Source organism: Protopterus annectens, chromosome 16.part0 (assembly GCF_019279795.1).
Source record: "Protopterus annectens isolate FY-2018-M chromosome 16.part0, PAN1.0, whole genome shotgun sequence".
NCBI lineage: Eukaryota > Metazoa > Chordata > Ceratodontiformes > Protopteridae > Protopterus > Protopterus annectens.
Genome location: NC_056750.1, coordinates 397,454,807 through 397,478,490, shown reverse-complemented (window position 1 = coordinate 397,478,490; position 23,684 = coordinate 397,454,807). Strand labels below are relative to the sequence as shown.

General features: G+C 37.3%; 1 protein-coding gene across 3 annotated transcripts in view; it reads left to right on the top strand.

Annotated features, from left to right (window-relative positions):
• The window catches only part of ADGRD2 (adhesion G protein-coupled receptor D2), a 1,709,855-nt gene that overhangs the window by 408,926 nt on the left and 1,277,245 nt on the right, over window positions 1–23,684 (top strand). For all 3 annotated transcript variants that reach the window (XM_044058541.1, XM_044058538.1, XM_044058539.1), the window contains exon 6: window positions 6,270–6,380. In XM_044058541.1, the coding sequence (XP_043914476.1) occupies window positions 6,270–6,380 (111 nt within the window). The remainder of the gene's footprint in view (window positions 1–6,269; window positions 6,381–23,684) is intronic.

The following is a 23,684-nucleotide window of genomic DNA, read 5'->3' as shown; positions in this document are numbered from 1 at the left end:
CATGCTGTCCCAAGACTGATAGTTTCAGTTACTCTTTCCCAAGTGGGAAAGAGTTTTTATTCAAGGATATTCCTAGTTCCAAAGAAAGGAAGACAATCCTTGGTGACTAGTTCTGGATCTTTCTTTCCTAAACCCTGTTCTTGATAGTGCCCAAATTCAAAATGATGTCCTTTCACAACCTGTTACCTACTGTACCTCTCTGAAGTTTCCTAGATACATTACAATTAGAAGATGCTTATCATCACATCCTTATTCATCCAGACTTCAGAAGTTTCTTAAGGTTTTGTGTGCCTGGATCACATTATCAGTTCTCTGCCTTCCCTTTGGACTATCTACTCCATCAATAGTGTTCACAAAGTATCTAGCTCCAGTTATACCTCATTGTGGGCTACAGGGTGTCCACATTTTTCCATATTTAAATGACTTGCTTATCTTTGCAGAGTCTTTTTCAAAGTGTCACTAATCTCTATCCTGGGTGAGAGATCTCTTACAGAAGCTGGGATTCCAAGAGAACAGTCAAAAGTCTTTCTTGACTGCCCCACACAGGATTGTGTTCCTAAGATGTCAACTAGATACCTCAGTTCAAGATGCTCTTCTTCCACAGGAAAAAAATAGATCCTTATTTAGATCTGTTTCTAAGATTTTCCACTCAGACGTCAGTCACTGTGAGGAAATACCTCAGGAGTTTGGGTCTTATGGCATCTATGATTCTCATGATACTGCTGGTTAAACTCCACATGAGTGCTGTGGTTTGTCAAAAAGAGAAATCTTTTGGTGGAGACAAGAGATATCTTTAAATCCAGTTTGACCTTTCTCTGTTCCTAAGCAGTGAGTCAAGTGCAGGGGTGAGGACACCAAGGACAGATGCAAGTACATAAATATCTAGATGCTGCTTGCCCTGATCAAGGCAATCGACTCTCTGAATCATCTTGGGCCCCCAGGTCCTCTTCATAGTGCTTTCAGATAATACCACAGTCATCTGGTACATCAACAAGCAAGTGGGAACCAGGTCATATCCCCTTTGCAGACTAGGCATGTTAGCTTGGGATGTAGCTTTACAGCACAGTCTCACTCTGCAGGTATCCTACATTCCATCAGAGCAAATCTGTGCAGTAGACAGTGTGAGCAGAACTAGGGAAGACCTTCATGAACAGAAACTAGATCAGGGGGTCGTTCGAGATTTGATCCATCTGTGGAGAGTTCCTCAATTTGACCTTTTGCCTCATTTTGGACAATCTGCTGTCAAAATTCTGTTTCAGGACACTATGCAAAAAGGCCTGGAAGGCAGATGCCTTTTCTTTCCTTTGGACAGGAATGTTACTGTATTCTTTCCACTAATATCCAGGGTATGTCTGAAGATTCAGAATTAATCCTTCAAGATCATTGTGTTGATTCCCTTCTGGCCTAGGCAACTGTGGTTATCCCTTCTTTCAGAAATGGCCAAGGGCAATTACCATAAAATACCTCACTGAATGGATCTACACACAAGAGCAGGGATGTTTGATATACTCTAACATAAATCATTTTATATTGTCTGCCTGGATGATGATTTAATTCCACATGTAGCAGATACTAATGGAGGCAAGAAAGCGTGCTACTAGAAAATCATATATTAGGAAATGGAAAAGGTTTTCCATTTGGTGCCAACAACATAACCAGCACCCATTTAGATCCAGTTGTTCTCTGGCTCTAAAATATTTCTGAGAGGTACTATCCTATGGCCTTTTTAATTCCTCTGCCAAGGTTCATTTGTCATCCAATTCAGCATGTCTGCCCATATATTCTCCTCTTTTAACACAGTCGCATGCCAAAGTGTTCTTGAAAGAGGTTTTTCATAAGAGGCTGCCAAGTAAATTTGTGAGCCCTCCCTTGGATCTTAATGTTGTGTTAGAAAAGCTAACACTTGCTCCATTTTAATCAGCTAATATGGCTAATGTGAAGTCCTTAACAGGGAAAGCAGTTTTACTGATTGATATGACCTCTGTAAGAAGGATATCTGAGTTGCAAGCTCTTATGGTGAGTTAACCCTATTTACCTTTCCATAGTAACAGGGTTTCTTTCAGAACTAATCCTTTTTATATGCCTAAAGTGGTATCCAAGTTTACTTTAAGCCAGACTAGCTCTCAATCTTTTTTACTGAATCTAAAAATTAATGAGAAAGGATACCCAATACTGTGAATGCCCACAGACAACTTGGATACTATCTTTATAGGACCGTATCTCTCAGATCTTCAGATCAATTGTTTATTTCTTGTGAAGGCAAGAAAAAAGGGACAACCTATGTCAAAACAGACCATTTCCAAATGGTTGTCTAAGGCTATTGCCTTTTGTTATACTCACCACAACAAAACTATTCCAGGCATGGTCAAGGTGTGCTTTACCAGGGCCTTGGCTTCATCTATGGCTTTTTAGAAAGGATTGGATTCTGGAAATATTCTAGAAGCTGCTACTTGGTCCTCTGTGCATACTTTTACAAAGCACTGTATGTTTGATTCCTTCTCTAGGTCCAGATTAAGCTTTACTAAGACCATTCTTCAGGGGCTGCTGGACTCTTCTCCATCCACCTCTCAAATGTAGTTAGCTATAGTAATCTACCCATATAGCTAAGGCAACCGCAGCAGTGATCAATATGATGAACATAGTATAGTTGTGAAAGTAGAACTCACCATAACAGTAGATGTTTCTGTCTTCACTGCTACAGTAGCCAATCCCTCCCTCCAAACCCCTTGTTTTTTGGAGTTTTTTTTTTTTTAATGCCAGGGTGTGGACATTTATGTTTTTTGTTCCTAGAATAGTTCTTTCAGGGCTCAGCCTCCCTCTTGCTGCTGGCAGAAAAATGCTGAATGGCTTTGTGCCCAAATATGTCTTTTAGTCAGCTCAGCTCAAATTACTTGATAGTTTGAGCACATGGAAGGTACCCTGAAGGTTTGAAAGTTGTCTAGCTGTTATATCCCTTGCAGGATATAACCCATTTGTCTAATGCTACTGCAACTGATATCATTCAAACATCTACTGTTAAAATAAGTTCAACTTGCATAACTGTCCTGTCTCCTTATTAGAGCTGCAAAAAATTGTTATAGCTTGACTGAATTAGGAGCCAACCTCTACATATATATATATATATATATATATATATATATATATATATATATATATATATATATATATATATCAGACTGCTGAATGATTAAGACAGTTTACCATCATCCACAGGTTCATAGGAGGTTACGCGGCTAACAGCACTAGCGACCTTACAAGTCTAGCCGTACTTATCCTGAGTTGCCTGATTTGTTGGTGATTAGGTGAGTGAAGTTTACAGAGGTAAGAGCCTATGGCAGTTAACACTAATTTCCTCTGTCCAGAGGGCAATGGCACCACCCCAGGAGCTAATTTGTGCTCACCCATCCATTGATCTAGGTTGTGTCTGAAGAGCGTCAGGGAGGGGGTTTGTTTCATATGAATTTGAAGTGTGTTCCAGAGAAGTGGCAGTCTCTGAGAGATGTATTTCTCTGCCCAGCATGACCTGTTTGTGCCAGAGACTAGATTAAGATCCCTGGAGTGAGCGAACCTCCTGCAGTTTGATTTACAAATGCGTAGCATTTCTATCAGGGTTGGGTCAGAGACTTCCCTGTAAGCCAGGCACAGGTCACCCCTTAGCAACCTATAGGAGACAGAATACAGTGACAGAGCTTTCAGTGTTTCTGCATAAGACTTGTTATGTGTAGCCTGTCATTTCATGCGAGAAACCTCTGCTGTCTCTCCAGTTGTTGCAGGTGTCTAGTGAAGTGTATGCAAAAGGGAGCACTGTACTCAGTTACTGGACTGATGAGGGCCAAGTATAATGGAATCATGATGCCTTTACTTATGAGATGTGCCACACAGAAGGATTTCCTTACTACTGTGGATACACGGTGGTCAAAGTTCAGATTGCTATCAACCTAATAACCCAGATCACATACCACTGTGTCTACACTTATGGGGGTGCTGTCTGTAATGTAATTAGTAGGGATGTCAGTTTTACCAAAGGGAATAATAATACATTTTATTGCATTTAGCTTTAACCTGTTGCTTTGGCATGAATCATTTGTCTGTGTTAACCCTTTCTGTAGTATAGTAACATCTTTGGGGGATTTAATGAATGCTCCCAATTTGAAATCGTCTGTGAACTTGGTCAGCCACAGGCTGTCCAAGATTGCCTGGACTTTTGTGAAATAAGTTCCAAACAGTAAGGGGACCAGCTCAGAACCCTATGTTATACCACTGGTGACTGGTCTTATGCTAGAGGTAGTCACCCATTTGTACAGTATGTTTCCTGTCAGTGAGACACTTGGCTACCCATCTGGTAATTTATCTGGTTAATTCCCAATTGGAAGAGTTTCTCTATAATACCTGAGTGGGGGATTGTGTCAAATACCTTGGCCAGTTCAAGGTAGGTGGTATGCGCTGCCTTTCTCTCGTCCATGGCCTTGGTGACTTTCTCAAAGACGTCAACCATGTTTAACAGGCATGTTCTACGTTTACCAAGTCCAAACTGGGTTGAGTCCAGAGTTTTGAGGTTATCTATGTCCTTGTTAGTAAGGTCAATAATGATTCTTTCCATGGCTTTACAGATGAGGATAGTCTAGCTATGGGCCTGTAATTCCCAGGGTCGATTGATGATGCCCCTTTGTGCAGAGGAATTACTGTCGGTGTCCTCCATTCTGCCGGAACATAGCCAGTTGTCAGGCTGTGTTTAAATACAGATCCAAGTGGGCATGTTAGGTCATGTTTTAGGTTGTTTAAAAGGCAATCTGGGTTGTTGTCTGGTCCCATTGATTCCGTGATTTTGGCCTTGGACAGCACTGAGCTGATCTGTTCTCCTGAAATAATAGGCTGAGGAATGTTAGCAGGTATTCTTTGGGGGATGACTGGAGAGGGGAGAGGACAGCGGGGCGAAGTTATCTCCAGTTCTGTCAGCTAGCAGGTTGGCTATTACCACCAGCTGAGTATGGGTGGTGCCATCCACAACCAGTTCAGTGCATGGCTGGGTATTCCCTTTTAGATTTCAGACATAGTTAAAGAATGCCTTCTGATTATCCTTAGATAGGGAGGTTATCTGTGCTTCATAATTAGCTTTGGAGGACTGGACAAGACCTAATTTGTTTGTTTATGCTAGAGAGGGATTTCTTCCTCTGTTGACTGTTTCCTCTTGTTCTTGGACATTAGTTTCTTTCTCTTGTTGTTTAGTCTGTTTATTCTAGAGGACTACCAGAGTGGCTTGTTTTCATAGCAAGACCTGGTTTTAATTGTGTCAGGTACAACCAATTCTATACAACTGCAGAAGTGGTTATACAGGGCATTGGTGTACACCTCTACATAGGAGTCCATGTTATCTGCATTTGGGGGCTTTAACGCTTCTTATACCATCACTTAGTAGGAGGCAATTTGCCTTAGAAAAATTCTTAAGAATTTTTGAGCTTGATGGAATAACTGGTCTTATAATTACATGGAACAAGACTGATCTATGGTCCAATCTTACCAAGAAGGACATCACTGGGGGGGGGGGGGTGCAATGCTCTCCCATGTTAGTGAGTATTATGTCAAGGACATTTGAGCCTCTTGTGGGTGTGCTGACTAGCTGTTCCAGCTTGTACCGTACTTCTGTTTTATTTAATACAGTAATAGTCTTTACAACAAGCAGACTTTTTTACTATAAAAATAAATTGCAACAGCAGGACAAACACATTCATATCAAAAGCATTTCACGGACAGAATAACATTTATACTTGTTGCTTGGAGAATACATTAAGAATGGTGAATAAAAGTACATGCTGAAGGATGAGAGTATTTAGGTATGCAAAGAGCATGTAGACATAGGTATAAATACGACATTATGGAAGCCAGCCAGGTTATAAGTGGTTTTTCCCCCTGATATTGCTTATATATTTATTTTTCTGTGGGTTTGGAATGAATTCACTTGACATTTTTGAAAATCAGGTACTGTATGCATAGTAAACAAAGAACATAAAGAAGAAAACGGGATTATTACTTTATTATTATGTATTATTATTACTGCATAGCATGCATTTCAACTCTGCAAAGAAAGTAGATAAAACTGCCAGCAGGGCGAGTGAATTCTAAGAAAGGTAATCTGTCATAATAGAGTGGGGGTTCTCAACTAGCAATAATTCACTGAAGATGGGATATCATAGTCATCTTAAATTATGTCTTTCAAACAGTCCATTATCCATTTGATTACTGTGCCAAATTAACTGATGCTTTCATTACAGGACTGAGACACTCATCTGTTCAAGATTGTGGAACTCTGAATGCTGCGAAAAAGGAATTCAGTTTCAAACCATGCACAGAGCCTCTTAGGTTCATCTGTCAGTACCAAAAAGGTAATTAGCATATAATTTGACATCAGACAATGGGGATTTTATTGATATACATAATAATGTATTTTATGAGCCTCAGGCTATTGAGTAAGTCTTGTCAATATGATAAACAATTGTGGAGACATTTTTTTTTACTCCCATAGAAGAAAGTCCAAATATCTGCACAACTGCAGAATGCAATATGATGATTTATTAAAAAATATAACAGAATACGGTGACTAAAACACTAAAGCTTAAATACTAAAAATGCGTTAGACTTTGTACCTACTGAAGGAATAAGAAAAGTACTCACTGAAGTATTTTGTCTAAAAGCTCTTCTTGATGCAATAGCTGCCCACCTTTCTCTAGGAGTATAGCACAGAACATTAAGGCTATTAGTTGCTCTGTTCCATCCAGTGGCCCTGGGTTTGATTCCCTCAGAGTCCATTTGCCTACTGTATTACTCTTAGTAAGTCAGTTAAACAGACAGTGCTCCCATGCCTGAAAGCCATATCCATTACAAGTGTATTTAATGTTTGCAGAACTGAAATTATCATTAGCTACTTAGTCCTGTAAAAAACCTGTGTATATGTATATATATATATATATATATATATATATATATATGTATGTATCTATATGGATTCCATACATTTGGTCGAATTACACTTAGTCAAAAATGATACCAGGCATTGCACTTCACTGAAAGCTCACTTGGTCGAAGTTAATTTGGGCAAAAATGGAATATGGCCCCTGCCCCACTGCAGTGCAACCCTGGAGTGAGAATATTAAATAAGGGGGGTATGGGGGCACAGCCCCCCACAATGGGGGGTGTGGGGGCATAGCCCCCCCACATAATTTTAATGTATTCACTATTATAAAAAGGTATATCCATTAGAAATGCATTGATATATATATATATATCTTTAGTAAAAACTATTGGCATAATGTAGGGGGCTACACCCCCGCACACACCCCCAATATGGAGGGCTGTGCCCCCACACCCCCTTATTTAATATTCTCACTCCAGGGTTGCACTGCAGTGGGACAGGGACTATATTCCATTTTTGACCAAATAAACTTCGACCAAGTGAGCTTTCAGTCAAGTGAGCTTTCAGTGAAGTGAAATGCCTGGAATTATTTTCGACTAAGTGTAATTCGACCAAATGTATGGAATATATATATATATATATATATATATATATATATATATATATATATATATAGAGAGAGAGAGAGAGAGATCTACTTTGTTTAAAAATACTTTACATTGAACAAACAAAATAGATGCCCACTTCATCGAAAGTGCATTTCAACAAAAGTGCACTTTCGCTGAAGCATAGTCGCTGGATCGGCTGACTAAAAAAAAAAAAAAAAAAACACAGAAAACATGTTTTGCCCCTTGTGCCCCCACACCCCCCCTACTTAAATATACCAACTCCGAGATCGCACTACAGCAAGGAAAAGGGAATATTCCCATTCCGCACTGTATTGTGATCTCCGTATTTCATTTTTGAAGTTTTGGTGCTTCGAACAACTGGTCTCGACCAAGTGGGTTTCAAAGTACTGAAACTTCGTACAAACGAAGTAAACCCATGTGTGTGTGTGTGTGTGTGTGTGTGTGTGTGTGTGTGTATATATATATATATATATATGTATATATACATATATATATATATATATATATATATATATATATATATATATATATATATATATTGATATTGACATCCTCCAAGAGGGTCTCACCCAAACAAATGACTGGTGCCAGAAACATGGCCTCAAGCTGAATACAAAATAATGTATCATCATCCCCTTTGGGGAGAAAGATGTCCCACAAATGATCACATTAATAACAACGTTCTAAGCATGCAGTGAGTCGTGAGGGATTTTTGCACCCAGATTGATAGCAGCCTGACTTTTGAGTACCATGTTGCTTCCATTGTACGGAAAGCTTTCTACATGGCTCACCTCATAAGTAAGGGTATTGCATCCAGGGACAAGGAGGTCATAACATCCCTGTATTCTTCCTTTATAAGGCCCATTATTGAGTCCAATGCCCCATTCAGCATGTCCCTCACAAAGCAAATGCAGCAGCTGGAGAGACCACAGAAGTTCCTCACCAGGAGAATCCAGGGCCTCAAAAATCTACCATACACAGATACAAACTCCTCAGATGTGACCTCTGTTTGGCATACAAGGCGATCTCAGACCTCGTCTTGGTGGGACTGCTGCATATCCACAAGTCAAGCTCCACTCGAGTAATCTGCACATGTGGCCAATAGCCTAGTAACTTCCTATGAGCCTATGATTCTGTGTGTGTGTGTGTGTGTGTGTGTGTGTGTATGTATATATATATATATATATATATATATATATATATATATATATATATATATATAAATATATGTGGGTCTACTTTGTTTCGCTGAATCTAATTTCACTGAATTTCATTTCACCCCGACCACTTTGCTGAAAATACAAATTACTGAAAACTCATTTCACTGAATCTCATTTCACTGAACTGAACTTGGTATATATGGCACTGTGTAGAGTACTGTAAGGCAAGTAAAATGTATATGCCCTTTTCCCCACTGTAGTGTGACCCTGGAGTTGGTATATATAGTTAGGTGGAGTGTGGGGAGCCCAGGCCCCCACACTGGGGGGTGTGGGGGGGGTGTAACCTCACACCTTGTTTGTTTTATATTGTATTTTACCAAAAACTTCAAAACAATGCATTTTAAAGAATAGACATGCATAGTTGCAATACCAATGACTAACTCTCTCCAGAAGACAATATGTACTCTTAGTGGGGGGCTACATATCCCACACCCCCCAATGTGGGGAGCTGTGCCCCTCACACCCCCCCCCAACTATATATACTAACTCCAGGATTGCACTACAGTGATGAGAAGTTCATATACCTTTGAACTGCATTACAGTACTCTACACAGTGCCATATATACTAACTGCAGTTCAGTAAAAAGAGTTTTCAGTAAAAAGAGTTTTCAGCGAAGTGGTCGGGGTGAAATGAGATTCAACAAAACAAAGTAGTCCCATAGAGAGAGAGAGAGAGAGAGAGTTATAGATATAGAGATATACAGACATAGATATACACACACACACACACACACACACACACACACACACACACACACACACACACTTATATGTTTTTGTAGAACTGGGTTGTACAAAAACAGATGCACAGTTTTATGTGAATGAGCTCCGACTAGAGCAGAGGGAGGTAAGCAGAGGTGTAGTTTGAGTGATGAAGAGCTGAAGGTATTCAGCTTGGTGGAGTAAGATTGTGTTATGTTATGTGGTTTGAGGTAAAGCACTGATATTTTGCTTGACTTTTCAGATGTGTTTTTAATTGTGCTCAGAATGTTAAGTAAGAGAATATGTCTTTAAGATGCAGAGGGATAAATTCCCAGATTCTTTCCCCCTATTGTTGAGAAGGTGTGAGCTGTACAGTGGACTTAAGTTTTCGGATCTTGCAGGGAATGTGCTGGGTTTTATTTCTAAGGTTGTAGGAAGGGGGATCTCTGAAATATTTTGCTGTTAAGGATAAAAAGGTGTGGTGGTGGTGTGTAGCAGTTATAATAGATCTAAACTAAAAGAATGTCTGCTCTTTGTTTAACAGGTAGACATTTAACTTATTGTAATCTTTTACAGTTGTGCTCTTTGGAGGAGAGAGCAATGAATCTGCAGATTTTATTGGTGAGAATCTGAATGAGTGTTAAATTTCTACTTTTGACATATGAACATATTCAAGTTGGAATAATAATATGTCTTTCCTTATATCTATTCTTGAGGCCTTTGAGAAAAATTGAGATATCTTGTTTGCCAAAATAGAAGATGATTAATTTATTTTTTTTTGTTGTGTCTATATTGGGGGAAGGTAATGCTAAAAGATGGGTCAAGCCAGAGATGTAGATATTTAAAAGATGTAGTGTGCTGTGAACTATATTATTGTGATCTGTGATTTCTAGTATATTCACAATTTTGTTTGGTTTATGTTTGCTTTGGAAGAGCATAGTTTTTGTGTTGGATTAATTTAGCAGCAATATATTGTACTCAATCCAATGGATTAGGGAGAGGAAGTCAGATTATAATTGTTTTTTTTGTAATATGAGGGATGTGTTTGATGATAATTGGACAATGTCACCAAAATAAAAGAGGAGATGAGAGAGACAAAAGGGAAATGAACTGATGTAAATGGAGAAGAGAAATGCGCTAAGAATGGATTCTTGAAGGATGCCTTATTTCAGAATAGCTAACACTGACAGTGAATTTTGACCTAGAAGTGTCAATTTATAAGGCAGCATTGGAATGAGGGAAGGCTGTTAAGATCTATACTTATCCCAAGAAGGTAATATAACAGTATGTTGTGATCTATGACATCAAAAGCTTTTGGTAAGTTCAGCAAAGATAACTTCTGTAAACTGACCATTGCTAGTAGAACATTTCTATTAGAGTAAATGTGTCAGTTAGTATATAGCATCTTGATGAGAACCCATGATGTTTTTTTGATAAGAGGTTATTGGTGCTTATGTATTATGTAATCTGTGTATAGCTGATTTTTACCAGAATTGTACCAAAGTAAAAGCCTGGTTTGTAGCATTTCAAATGACAAACTGGTAATCCACAGGAAAACACAAACTCAACAACCACCTGTAGCACTGGAAAATGACACTGGAACCACTAGTATAAATTACATTTATTTAGAAACCAGTTAAAAGACAGTTGAGTGCTTTCATTCCATTTTAGAAACTTCAATCACATGATTCTTACTGACCAATAACATTAGTACTCAACATATTCAATGAAAGTATTTAAATACTCAGTTTTAAAATGGAATTAATTGAGACAGAGTCATTCAAGCCCAAATGACTAGTGACATCTAATCATAACTGCCATTATAATGTTTGTTTAAATTTTCTGTCCATAAAAACCTCTTGCATCTTTTAACACTTGATCCATTATTAAAAACTTGAAGTGGTGGTTCTCAAAATGATGAATATGTCTAAACAATGCATTTGTGGATTTTTTAATATCCAATGAATGATCATACATTCTAGCTTTTAATTTTCTGCTAGTTTTTCTTAAGTAGTAGGCAGGACATTGATCACACATAACCCCATGCACCAATTGTGATGTATCACAATTACAAAAATTAGTAATTTTAAAAGTCGCTTTGTTCAGTTTAAAATTATCAGTTGTTTTTATATGCTGGCATTGTGAGCACAAACTGCATTTATACATCCCTGGTTTATTTTGTCTCTTGGGCCGATCAGCTATTTTATTCCTTTCTAAATAATCCTTGAATGAGCTTTCTCTTCTATACACCACCATCATTTTTTACCCAGTCTTTGTATAAAGAGTATTATCCATTTTAAAATACTCCAGTTACATATTAAACATTCTCCAATAGCTTTACTATCCATCGTATATGTAATACTGTATGATTTTCTTACATATTTATTCTTCTGTCTATGCGGTGCCTCAACTACTAATTGATTTTTATCTCTACTCAATATGGGTACATACATTTTTTTTTCTTTTTGTACGTGCTTCATTCTTAATATCTTTTAAAAAACTTAAAGGATAGCTACTTTTCAAGAGCTTGTCTATTAAATTTTCAATTTCTGTTATAAAAGTATTGCATTCTGTGAAGATTTATGCTAAATGGACCATCTGTCCTTTCACTACTACTTTCTTTTGCCATATTGGGTGCCAGCTGTTAAAAAGTAGATACATATTTGAAAAAAGTGGTCTTTCTATGTATCATAGCAGTATAACACGTTTGTGGAATATCTTGTGTTATGTCTACATCCAAATAAGTCATTTTGTCAGTATCAATATTCCAGCTGAATCTTAAAAAGCCCAATGTAGTATTTAAATATCTTAAAAATATCTCTAATTTTTTTGAGTATCTATCCAAATGAAAAAGATGTCATCCTGGAAATGGGTGTAAAAAAAAAATCCATGACTGTTTAAAAGAACTATTCATTATTAACTCATGTTCCCAATGTGCCATCACTAAATTCACAAAACTGGGGCCACAAGCCACTCCTATTGCCACTCAAGTCTCTTGCTTATAATAAGAGTTGTTGAAATATATATATAATTATTTTTAACACCATTTCCATTAGTAACACTACAGCTTCTGGAATTATATAATGCACCCAAATTGTATAACAGTTCTTTGAACCACTTTAACCCATCTTCATGGGGGATTACCGAATATAAATTATTAAATCCACAGTAAAAAATATACACTCAGGGGAAAATTCCCACTTATTAATTCTGTCTAAAAAGTCCCACGAGTCTCTACTGATATGTTTAACGTTTCAATAGGGAGCCTCATAAAAGGTAAGTGTGGTGTATGTGCCAAAGAAAGACAGAACTCTATAGGAGCCTATAAGGGAGATGAGATAAGGAGCAGCTGAACTGAATGGATAAATCCCACACAGTCTCTTTATATTTGCGAGGTTATGACTTTCCTAAACCCCTGTTCTGAAAACTCAGAAAATCTTTTTTCATCGTATCTTGATATTTTGTACTACACCAAAATCATTCTCAGATATTTTATTATACCACAAAATTGTCATCATGTGGCTGGCCTGCCATACTGACATAGTTTAGTTTTTCATAGCTTTTGTGTTCTCTCCACAGTGCAGTTTGTCACCCCATATATAAGTCATCCTATAGTAACAGAGCTTTTTTTTCTTCATTTAGATATAAAGCCTATGACTTAGCCTCTGAAAGGTGTATCAGTTTTCCTTTAACTGAAGGATTTCTGTTTGTACTGACCAAAGTTGAAACAGATTCAAAATCAAGCCAGTTAAACAGCAGTTTTGTGGTTAGGTACAGTGATCACATCTGTAATTCCTAAAGAACTGCCAGACTTACTTGTACTTTTCTGTACTGTCAAGCTAGTCATTTCAATCTTAAAGCAATGTTCATTCATCTTATACATCAAAGAGGTGGCAAGGCTTGCAGTATTTATTTATTTGTTTTAATTTATTGTTATTTTATTTTATGTATTTATTAATTTACCCTTACCTTATCTGCATTTATATAAAGGTGTTGACCAAATCTAACAAACTATATAAATTATATTTTTTGCCAATGTTATACAGTCCAAGACAAATCCTTTTCTTTAATAACATGGGATTTAAACAGGCAAAACAACCCACAACTGTTGGGACCTTCATCTTTTGTGGCAGTGAAAAATGAAGAAACCTAAAGGAAAAGAAGGGTTACTGGGAAGTAAACAGCATTCATGTAATGTTACAGGGAGCAAATTAATTAAAGTTAACATTGCATGATGGAGCTTAACTTATTTAACGGAGATAGTGGTAGCCACTATACGTTAAATGTCCATTCTGAAAGATCATTGGTTGAGGACTGGCATCAATGGTTGGTGGTTGGTGTAATGGTTAAGGTGGTTACCTCTCAGACACAAAGTACAGGGGATGATTCTCATCTTTGAAAGGTAAATTGGCCAGGCTTAAAATGGCTCACAAGGGCAGCTAGCCTAGTGAACTAAATCCTATGAACAAGGGATTTGCTTATTGCTCCTTCCATGATGACAAAGTTCAGCAGATGGATTCTGGTGAAATGTGCAACTACAGAAAATATCCAGTTTTGCAAAATTTTCAAAACCCTAAAATAATTTGTGACCTTGTTAAGTCCAGATGAAAATAGTTTTTTTTTCTTACCAGTTGACAGTATATACACCATTTGCTTTAAGGCAACTTTCTATAAAACAGCTGTAACAGAATCATATTAATGTTCGTATCCATGATGTGAATTTCTGCATAAATTTGAGGATTCCTTGTATACAATTCTGGAACTTAGAGTTAACACTGTTTTGGTTGAGTCCTGAAGAGCTGTAGTATTATGGAGCACTGTAATTATGCTGTGATATTGAGAAAAAGACATATCAGTTAAGTGCTAAGTTGGTGTGAGGCCTGAACTTAACAAATGATAAGGTTACCCTGCTTAAGTTGTTAAGGTTGGGTCTTGGGCTAAGCAGCCAAATCTGCCAATACTGACCAGTGAAGACAACAGCAGAATAAAAGATTTGGTCCTCCCTGCTTGCTGTCCATAGTGATAAAGTGCTCCTTCCTCTTACAAACTTAGAATGTAGTTAGAATACCAGGATGCATTATCACCTGCATTTTCTCTGAAGGATGCGAACTCTGAAACTCATATGCATGTCACTATTCAGTGACTTCAATCCTCAGTGAATTGTCTGAAAAAGAGGGACTTTATGAGGAACAGCCCAAACAAATGAGGCACAAATCTGGACAGTCTGTGAAAATCTGAACAGTTAGGAGGCATGGAAGGTGAGTGTAAACTTCAGGAACTGTGTCACACTGCCTTTCTGACAGCTCAAAATACTTTACAGCTTCGAAAGCTGGCAAAACGCTTAGTGTTTTTCCCTGGTTTCTCTGTAACAAGTAGAACATTTCATGGGTACTTTGTTTTTTCCAAAGGGGATGACTGCACTTTTTGGCATTTAGCTTGAGGCCATGATTTTGACACCAGGTATCCGTCTCAGTGAGACCCTTCTGGAGGATGTCTGTATCAGCTGGAGAGTCAGTTATGGCCCCCAGTCTGCAGTCATCTGCGAACTTAGTCAGCCATAGTCCTCCTATGCTTTCCTGCACCTCTGGGAAGTATATACCAAACAGAAGGGGTCCCAGGACTGAGCCCTGGGGGATGCCACTTGTAACCGGTTTAGAGTCGGACCTAGAGCTTGTAACTCTCACAGTGTGGGTTCTATCTGTGAGCCAATTGGCAACCCATCTCATGATGTAGGGGTTTATGTTCAGGCTGGTGAGCTTGTCTATAATACCAGAATGGGGAATGGTGTTGAAAGCCTTTGCGAGGTCTAGGTAGGCTGTGTGGACCTCCTTTCCCTCATCTAAAGCCTTGGTAACTGTCTCAAAAAAGTCCACTAGGTTTAAGAGGCATGATCTGCCCTTAACAAAGCCAAATTGTGTAGGGTCCAATGTTTGGAGGTTCCCAATGTCTCTGTTAATGAGTTCCATGATGATGCGCTCCATAGCCTTGCAGACCAAGCTAGTCAGGCTTATAGGGTGATAGTTCCTGGGGTCCGTTGTGGCTCCACATTTGTGGAATGGGATAACTGTTGTTGTGTGCCATTCTATGGGTACATAGCCTGTAGAGAGGCTGAGTTTGAACAGTGTGTTTAGGTGAGGGGTTAGTTCATTTTGGAGCTCGTGTAAGACATAGCCTGGGACACCGTCCAGTCCCTTTGAAGCTGCGTTTTCTGCTTTGGATAGGGCTGTTTTAACCTGTGTGTCAGTGATTTCTGGGGCTCTACATTCTTCTGGTATGGTTATGGGCCCTTTAGGGGGTGAGAGGGGGGTGAAGTTTGCACTAAACCTGTCTGCCAGAATGTTGGCAATATCAGTCGGTTCAGTGTATTTTGTGCCATTCTGCACTAACTCAGAGCAGATCTGAGAGTTTCCACTTAGGTTCTTGACATTGCTAAAGAACGCTTTGTGGTTATCTTTGGGAATCCTTGGCAATTTTTCTTTCAAAGCTAGCCTTGGATGATTTCATGAAAACATATTCCCAAAGCAATCTCACAAGAGAGGTGTAGAATCACAAAATAGCTCTGCTTACATGAGAAGAATTTGACAATGCCCCCAAAACTACTATTAGTTTTTTTTCCACACTGTGCTGAAAAAGTAAAAGTAAAAGATATTTTCATTATTGACTCCTATTTTTTGCATGAATGCTATACTGATAGAGAGCTGGACCCCAGAATATCAGCACAAACCATAACAATACAGTTAATGACTTAAATTTACTTTTGCACATTTTGGAGCTGTAAGACTATAAGCATGCATTAATTTTTAACCACATAAGTGAACTAATACCATGCAAATCGTTTCTACTATTGCCTAGAGGACAAGGACATGAGTAAATGCACTATATACATAGTTTAGATGAACCAATGAAAAATATGTTTTTGTAGGTTTAAGGAAATAAAAGTATGAACAGAAAAACATGCAGCCATGCAGAAGGCACAGAAATCTTCATGTACAAAGTAAACACAGATCTAATATAAGTTTATAAGTTATGAGTTCCAATGATAAGGCTATAAGCCATTGAGCACACTGATTATAAAAATTGGGATCATAAGCTCTGTTACCCATCCATGTATCCAAGCACATCTTAAACCTACCTACACTCCTGGACTCCCTAATTTCTTGGGTAAATGCATTCCAGATCCTTAGGAAAGTCTTAGTAATGAACTTTGATCCTGGTATAGTTTTATTTAAGGAATGTTATAATTCAAGTTAGAACATATGTGAGTAATAGTATTATAACATAATTCTAAATTCAACAAACTTTGCTTTATCTTATCTTGAAATGCATTAAAATCAAGAATTGGTTTCCATGTTATAATACCTACACTGCAAAGTATTTAGATGCAGTCTTTAGCACCTTTCTATGTAACTCAAAATTTTCACAGAAGGAATACATTTAGTGAACCTCATTTAGATCTGTTCTATTCTATTAAGTTGGGTCTTACTGTAGGAACAAAATACATTGCTATATTCTAGCAGTGGTGCAATGTAGGCTTTATATAGAGCAGCCTTTGCCTTGGCATCATATAGTGAGATATTTTTAACATACATTCCATCTGTCTCAATAATTTATTTGCGATATCTATACCTAAATCAAGAAGTTTGTCAACTTCAAATAGTCTCATTCATTCAAAAAATACTGGACAACTTAATAAAGTTTTGGCAAAGTATATGACATAGCAGTTATTGCTATTAAAATTAAACCACTGTCTTTTCCAGGTAACCATTAACATGGGTATAATCATCTATAATCATCATCAGTGATAGCTATAAAACTCATTTTACAGTCATCTGCAAAGTTGTTCATCCAAAATGTACTGTCTGTAAGAAAAGTAACCATCACTAGATTAAACAGAGAAGGCACCAGCTTTGACCCCTGTGGTACTCCTGAATTTGCTGATATAGTATCTGAGTAAGTACCATTTACTATAACCTGCTGAGTTCTATCGCAAAGCCAATTTTCAGTCCACTTGGATAACTAAAAAAGTATTCCATATTTTCTCAGTGCCTTTAGTATAACATGACGAGAAATGGTAACAAATACTTCACTAAGATTCAGGTACCACTTTCCTGTGCTAAACTTACTAGATCATAAAACTCTCTCCAACTTGTCAGTGTGGATTTACCCTTGCAGAAACCTGCTGGTTGAAATCAGAATAGTATCCTAAATTGCACCCTAAAGATAATAAGTGCAGGCGACATCTTTCAAAACATTTACCCAAAGCTGGTGTCAGTCCTACAGACCTACAATTTTGGAGCAATAACTTATTGCCCTTTTTAGAAATTGGGGTTATAACTGATGTCTCCCAAGATCTGTGTACATAAGCATTTCTCAATATGCTACTAAACATTCTACTTAAGATGGGAATCAAAGACATTTTAAAAGTTGTCACTGGGATACCAGGCATTTCACCAATGTCCATGGCAGCATCATTCTTAACTCTTTATACTTTTTGGCATAATGTTGGCATGTCTGCTATGTCCATAGCCATATGTTTGTTGGAAATGTATATGCCCATGTAAAAATAAAAAAAAAAAAAAAAAAAGACAGAGAGAAAGGCAAATAATAACTACTATTCATATTGTACTGTATCTGCGGTAACGGTTCCAGTATGGAGCAGCTCACAGTGCTGAAGTAAGTTAGTTGTCCTAACTTACAGTTTTGGAATGATTGACTGTACCCAAAACATAGATAGATTAGACAGGAAAATAAGAAGTATGCTTTATGCTTACCAAATGATTTATAAAAATCAGTGCATACCAAGATTATGTATTCCCCGTTCCAAAGGTGGGATGGGCCGCCTTGAAATTGTGGGACTCCACACATATCTGCTGACCTCACAAGACCCAAACATAGTGAAAGTTTTGAAACATGAGGAGAATAAATCTAAGATGACTTATCTGCTTAATCTAGCAGAAGCATATCGGCGTCAAACAGGAATGGAAATCAAACCAGAAGTAGATAAAAATCAGGCAGCAACTGAATGTGCCAAAAAACAAAAGAAAGAATATAAGGTGAAGGATCAGATGAGAAGGCAAGAAATGTGGAAAAAGCATAAATATATTTGCAAGTAGTTTTAAGTAGACAAAACTTCTGGAAGAATCTCATGTTGATCAGGAATGAATGCAAGAATGGTTAAGGAGAGGCAAATTCAAACCAAGAGATGAAAGGTTAATATTGGAGGCCCAAGATAGTGGGCTGCGTACACGTTGGTTTATAAAGTCCATTGAACATGTGGGAGAAACAGACAAATGTTAAGTTTTGTAAAACCGAATTAGAAACATTTGCACACCGCTTTGTTGGTTGCGGCATAATAATGGCAGAAGGATTGTATACTGAAAAGCATAATAATGTAGCAAGACTGTTGCACTGGGGATTGTGCAAGCATTGTGGTACTGAAGTGGCCAAAAAACACTGCAAACATGGGCCACAAAGCGTCATAGAAAATGAAGAAGTGTACATCACATGGGATCATCCATTACCAACAATTCAAAAGACAGATGCTAGAAAACCAAATGTTGTGGTCCAAGAAAAGAAGACAAGAGTAGCACTGATCATTGAAATCACCACACCCAGTGACTACAGTGTCTTGAGTACAAAGAGACACAAAGTCAGAAAATATTAGGATCTGCAGGCAGAAACAAGAGCAATGTGGAGATACCCAGACAGTTCCAATAGTAGTAGGAGCAACGGGTCTTATAAAAAGAATTTACAATCATATTTAGATATGTTACCAATACATGTAACTCCATAGGAATTGCAGAAGGAGTCATCACTGGGCTCCTTGCGAGTGCTGTGAAGAGCATTACTGGTTGACATCAAAGATTGAAACAATGCTAATTTCATGAACTTTAATCATACTTTGACTTAGGAATGTGGTCCATTCCCATCACGGCATTAGAAACCCAAAAGTCTTGGAGAAATTAAAAGATTGCTGAAATAATACTTTCCATTATGTCATTCTTGCATATGACATTTTTCTTAACAATTACAGTTTTTAATTTCATCTAATTTCAACAGAGAGATGGTATAAAATAAGGCCAAACCCATGAAATAAAATGTCTGAGGCAGATAAACAGCATTACAATCATCAACATGTAAGTAAAAACAATTGTAATAAAATTCTAAGATATGATGTTACCGTGGAGTATCAGCCAGTGACCATTATTTAAACATCACTTAATACATTTTGTATGATAGGTATAGTTAGTCTCTGACCCATCTAGTGGTGGTAAAAGCTTCCCTTATAGGTGGTAACATACAAGTAAAAGAGACAGTAAGAAGATTAAACATTCAGGACAGCAGATTCTTTTTTAAATTGCTCCCTAGAGCAGATAATTTGATTGTGACCTGAGGAAATTACCGTGAGTACTTCTATGACTAGAATGTTTCCCAAAGTAGTACCACATTTTTAGAGAAATCACCTTTGTTTTTATCCTGTATTTGACCACAAGTGATTTAACCCAGGTTGATATTAACAGACTTTATCAGAACTTGCACACTCACTTTAATATTTTTCCATCCATCCACAACCCCTTTTTCCCCGATTTTTGCTCATGGGGCCGGGGTGTTACTTCAACAGTAAAAATCATCTACAGTCAAGTTATACACTGCCAGGTGGCTAGCCCTGCTGCAGTAGTTCTTCTACACCACACTTTGACCTGCCAACTAATCTACTGCATGTCTTTAGAACATGAGGGAAACCCACTCACACACAGGAATGACATGCAGACTTCGAACAGAAGGCACAACCCAGCTGAGAATCAAACCAGGGGAACCTGTTGCTGTGAAGCAACAACACTATCTATTACACCACTATGATTTTTTTTTACATGAGTATTTTTAAGATTGTTTAATAAAGAAAGGCCAATAGACAACATATATTTACATGACCAAAAATGTGAAAAATATCCACAATAGAATTATTCCCACAGATATTATAGTTTAATGAGTCAAGTTTTTGCATTACTGTTAATTTATTTAATTCGGATTAACATTGTGAATGAACATAAATTACCGCTTTATACAAAAAGGAAACATTCTTGTAGGCATTGCACCAAATTGTTTTTCGATTAGGGAAAAACATTTATTGTTTAAGTAATGCACCAATAATTGGCAGAATGCATAACAGAATAGTTAATAGAACTGAATACTTATATATAAACAAGTAATAGATAATGCTTCTTTCTGGGAAAGGCAACCACAAGGGAACCGGTTTATAATTCTTATTAAACTGAGTCATTGAATGGCACTTGTTCTATGTTTCATTAATTTCACATTTCTTTTGCAGATGCCAAGACGTTTTTCATAACATGGCATGGGCAGAAGTCCCTCATCATTAGGAAATTAAATATCTGAAGAGGTTTATTATTAATTGTATTGTTAGGCTTATGCAAGACGTATTGCAGCAACAAGAAAAAAACGTGTAAATGATGCTTTTTTCAAGAAATTATGGGAGTCCCATATTACAAAAATAGCAAAAAGTGGAAGTTTAAGAAAGATATGAGTTTATGTTTATAAACAGAAGAGAGTTAATAGAAAGATTGTACCTTTTAATAAGTAATCTATTTGGAAAAAACATCAGAGAATAGTGTTGCTAGATCCTAGAGTTGAAATTATAGATAAACTAAAATTAGTACCTGAGGGAGATAATACATTACTAAATGACTATATAAACATATTAGACTGCAGTTAAAAACTACTATGAATATTTTGCTAATGATAGTATATGATGCTCCAAGATATAAAATCATAGAGTGTACAATAAGCAGGCCTGTGGCCCCATTGAATAAGCACCTATGCTCAGGGCACTATAATTTAGACATATACATATTTATAAATGAGCTACCTAATGATTACAATCTCAGAATAATGAAATAATAGTTCCTACTTAAAGAGTAACATTTCCAGAAAGAATATTTGCAAGTTATACATCTACCACATGATAGAGAAATAAACTGAACCTCATAACTCCATCTAACTCTTATTGCATTGCTATATAAGTTACAATTTAAAATATACACGTAATGACATAAATATTTGCAACTCTGTGAAATTTGTTCAGCATACAGAGATTTATAACTTAATCCCTTTTTTAATTTCTCCAAATATTTTGTGTTTCTAATACCATGACAGGAATTGGCCCCATTCCTAAGTCAAAGTATGATTAAAGTTCATGAAAATAGTATTGTTTCACTCTTTGATGTCAGCCAAAAGTGCTCTTTGCAGCACCCGCAGTGTGCCCAGCAATGACTCCTGCAATTCATATGGAGTTACATGTACTGGTACCATATTTAAATAGGATTGTAGACTCTTTTTTTATAAGACCTGTTGCTCCTTCTACTATTGGAACTATCTGGGAATCTTTCTTCCACATTGCTCTCATTTCTGCTTGCATATCCTGATATTTTATGACTTTGTGTCTCTCTGTATGCGGGACACTGTAGTCACTGGGTGTGGCGATTTCCATGATCAATGCTACTTTTGTCTTCTTTTCCTGGACCACTATATCTGGTTTTCTAGCATCTGTCTTTTGAACTGTTGGTAATGGGTGATCCCAAGTGATGTAGACTTCATCATTTTCTATGATGCTTTCTGGCTCATATTTCCAGCGTTTTTCAGCCACTTCAATACCATAATGTCTGTACAATCCTCAGTGCAACAGTCTCGCCACATTATTATGCCTTTCAGTATACAGTCCTTCTGCCACTAGTGTGTTGCATCCAGCAACGAGGTGTGCAACTGTTTCCAATTCTGTTTTACAAAACCTACATATGTGTGTTTCTCCCACATGTTCAATGGACTTTGTAAAACAAAGTGTACGTAGCCCACTATCTTGGGCTGCCAATATTAACCTTTCATCTCTTGGTTTCAATTCTCTTCTCTTTAACTATTCCTATCTTTGTTCTTGATCACCATGAGGTTCTTCCAGGAGTTTTCTATACTTGCAACTATATTTATGCATTTTCCACATTTCTTGCCTTCTCACCTGGTCCTTCACCTTATATTCTTTCTTTTGTTTTTGGCACATTCAGTTGCTGCCTGATTTTTATCAACTTCTGGTTTGATTTCCATTCCTACGTGTTGCCAATATGCTTCTGCTAGCCTAAGCAGGGAAGTTATCTTAGATTTATAATCCCTTCCAAGAGAAAGACGCAGTAGATGTATAAGCCGTTTTATATTTGATGTCACTCTGAAGCAGCGATTGCATTTTAGGTGCTTTGCTAGCTTTCTTTGCTCTGCCTTCCTTTGGCAGAAATTATATCCATACCATGCAAAATATTTTTTTTGATTTTTTTTTTTTGTCAACCAGTAGAATATAGAAAACATGTGCTGCATTCAGTAATTTTCAGTTTATAAGTCTGGGGGTGCTCCTAGGGAAGAGGATGACACAAAGCCCTGTGTACAGTATCAATAACATATGATGAGAACCTTTGAAGATCTACCCCCCCCCCAAGTTAAAAGTTAGCATAACAGAAGTCTTCCCCTAAACCAGTCAGTCTTAGCTGTCTCTTGTAGATTTAATTCCTAGGAAATAAGGACTTTATAGAGTCAGAGAGAAGGTCAAGCAGATGACTCTGGACAGCATTTTATGATACCCTTTTTTCATATTTATTAAAGCATAATTCTGTAACAAGCTTTTAATCCCCTCAGTTAGTTAGTTGCAAAATCTTGTGTAGTTAACTGAGAATCCACCAGGCTGCCACCAATGCCCTGTGCCATGCCAGAGACCTGCAATTCAAAGTTACAGAAATTCTTGCATTAACTATTCCATTGCACTTCTGTTCTATATAAACCTTAACTAGCATTACAAAAAAGTAGCAATAGCTTGCTCAGCTTGTAGCACCCCAAATTACCAATAAAAAGTCTAGCATTCCTACTGAAGTCAATCAAATGTCATATTTTTGATTACTTTTCTCATCCAGTAAAAAGAAGTGGACATCTTACGGATTCTAATTCCGTTTTGCACACTTGAGTAACTGAAGTGGCCATTTTGTTTTTCACTGTGATATAGGATATGCATATATTACAAACATCTAGTAAGTACAATGTTCTCCCTAGCTCTGTACTATTCTTTCTGTTACTGAGAGCAGTAATGTTCTGAATGTCTCCTTGTCACTCATAGTAAATTGTGACTCATTAGACAATTAACAAACCTTTGCTACTTTAAACCTCACAAATAATTTA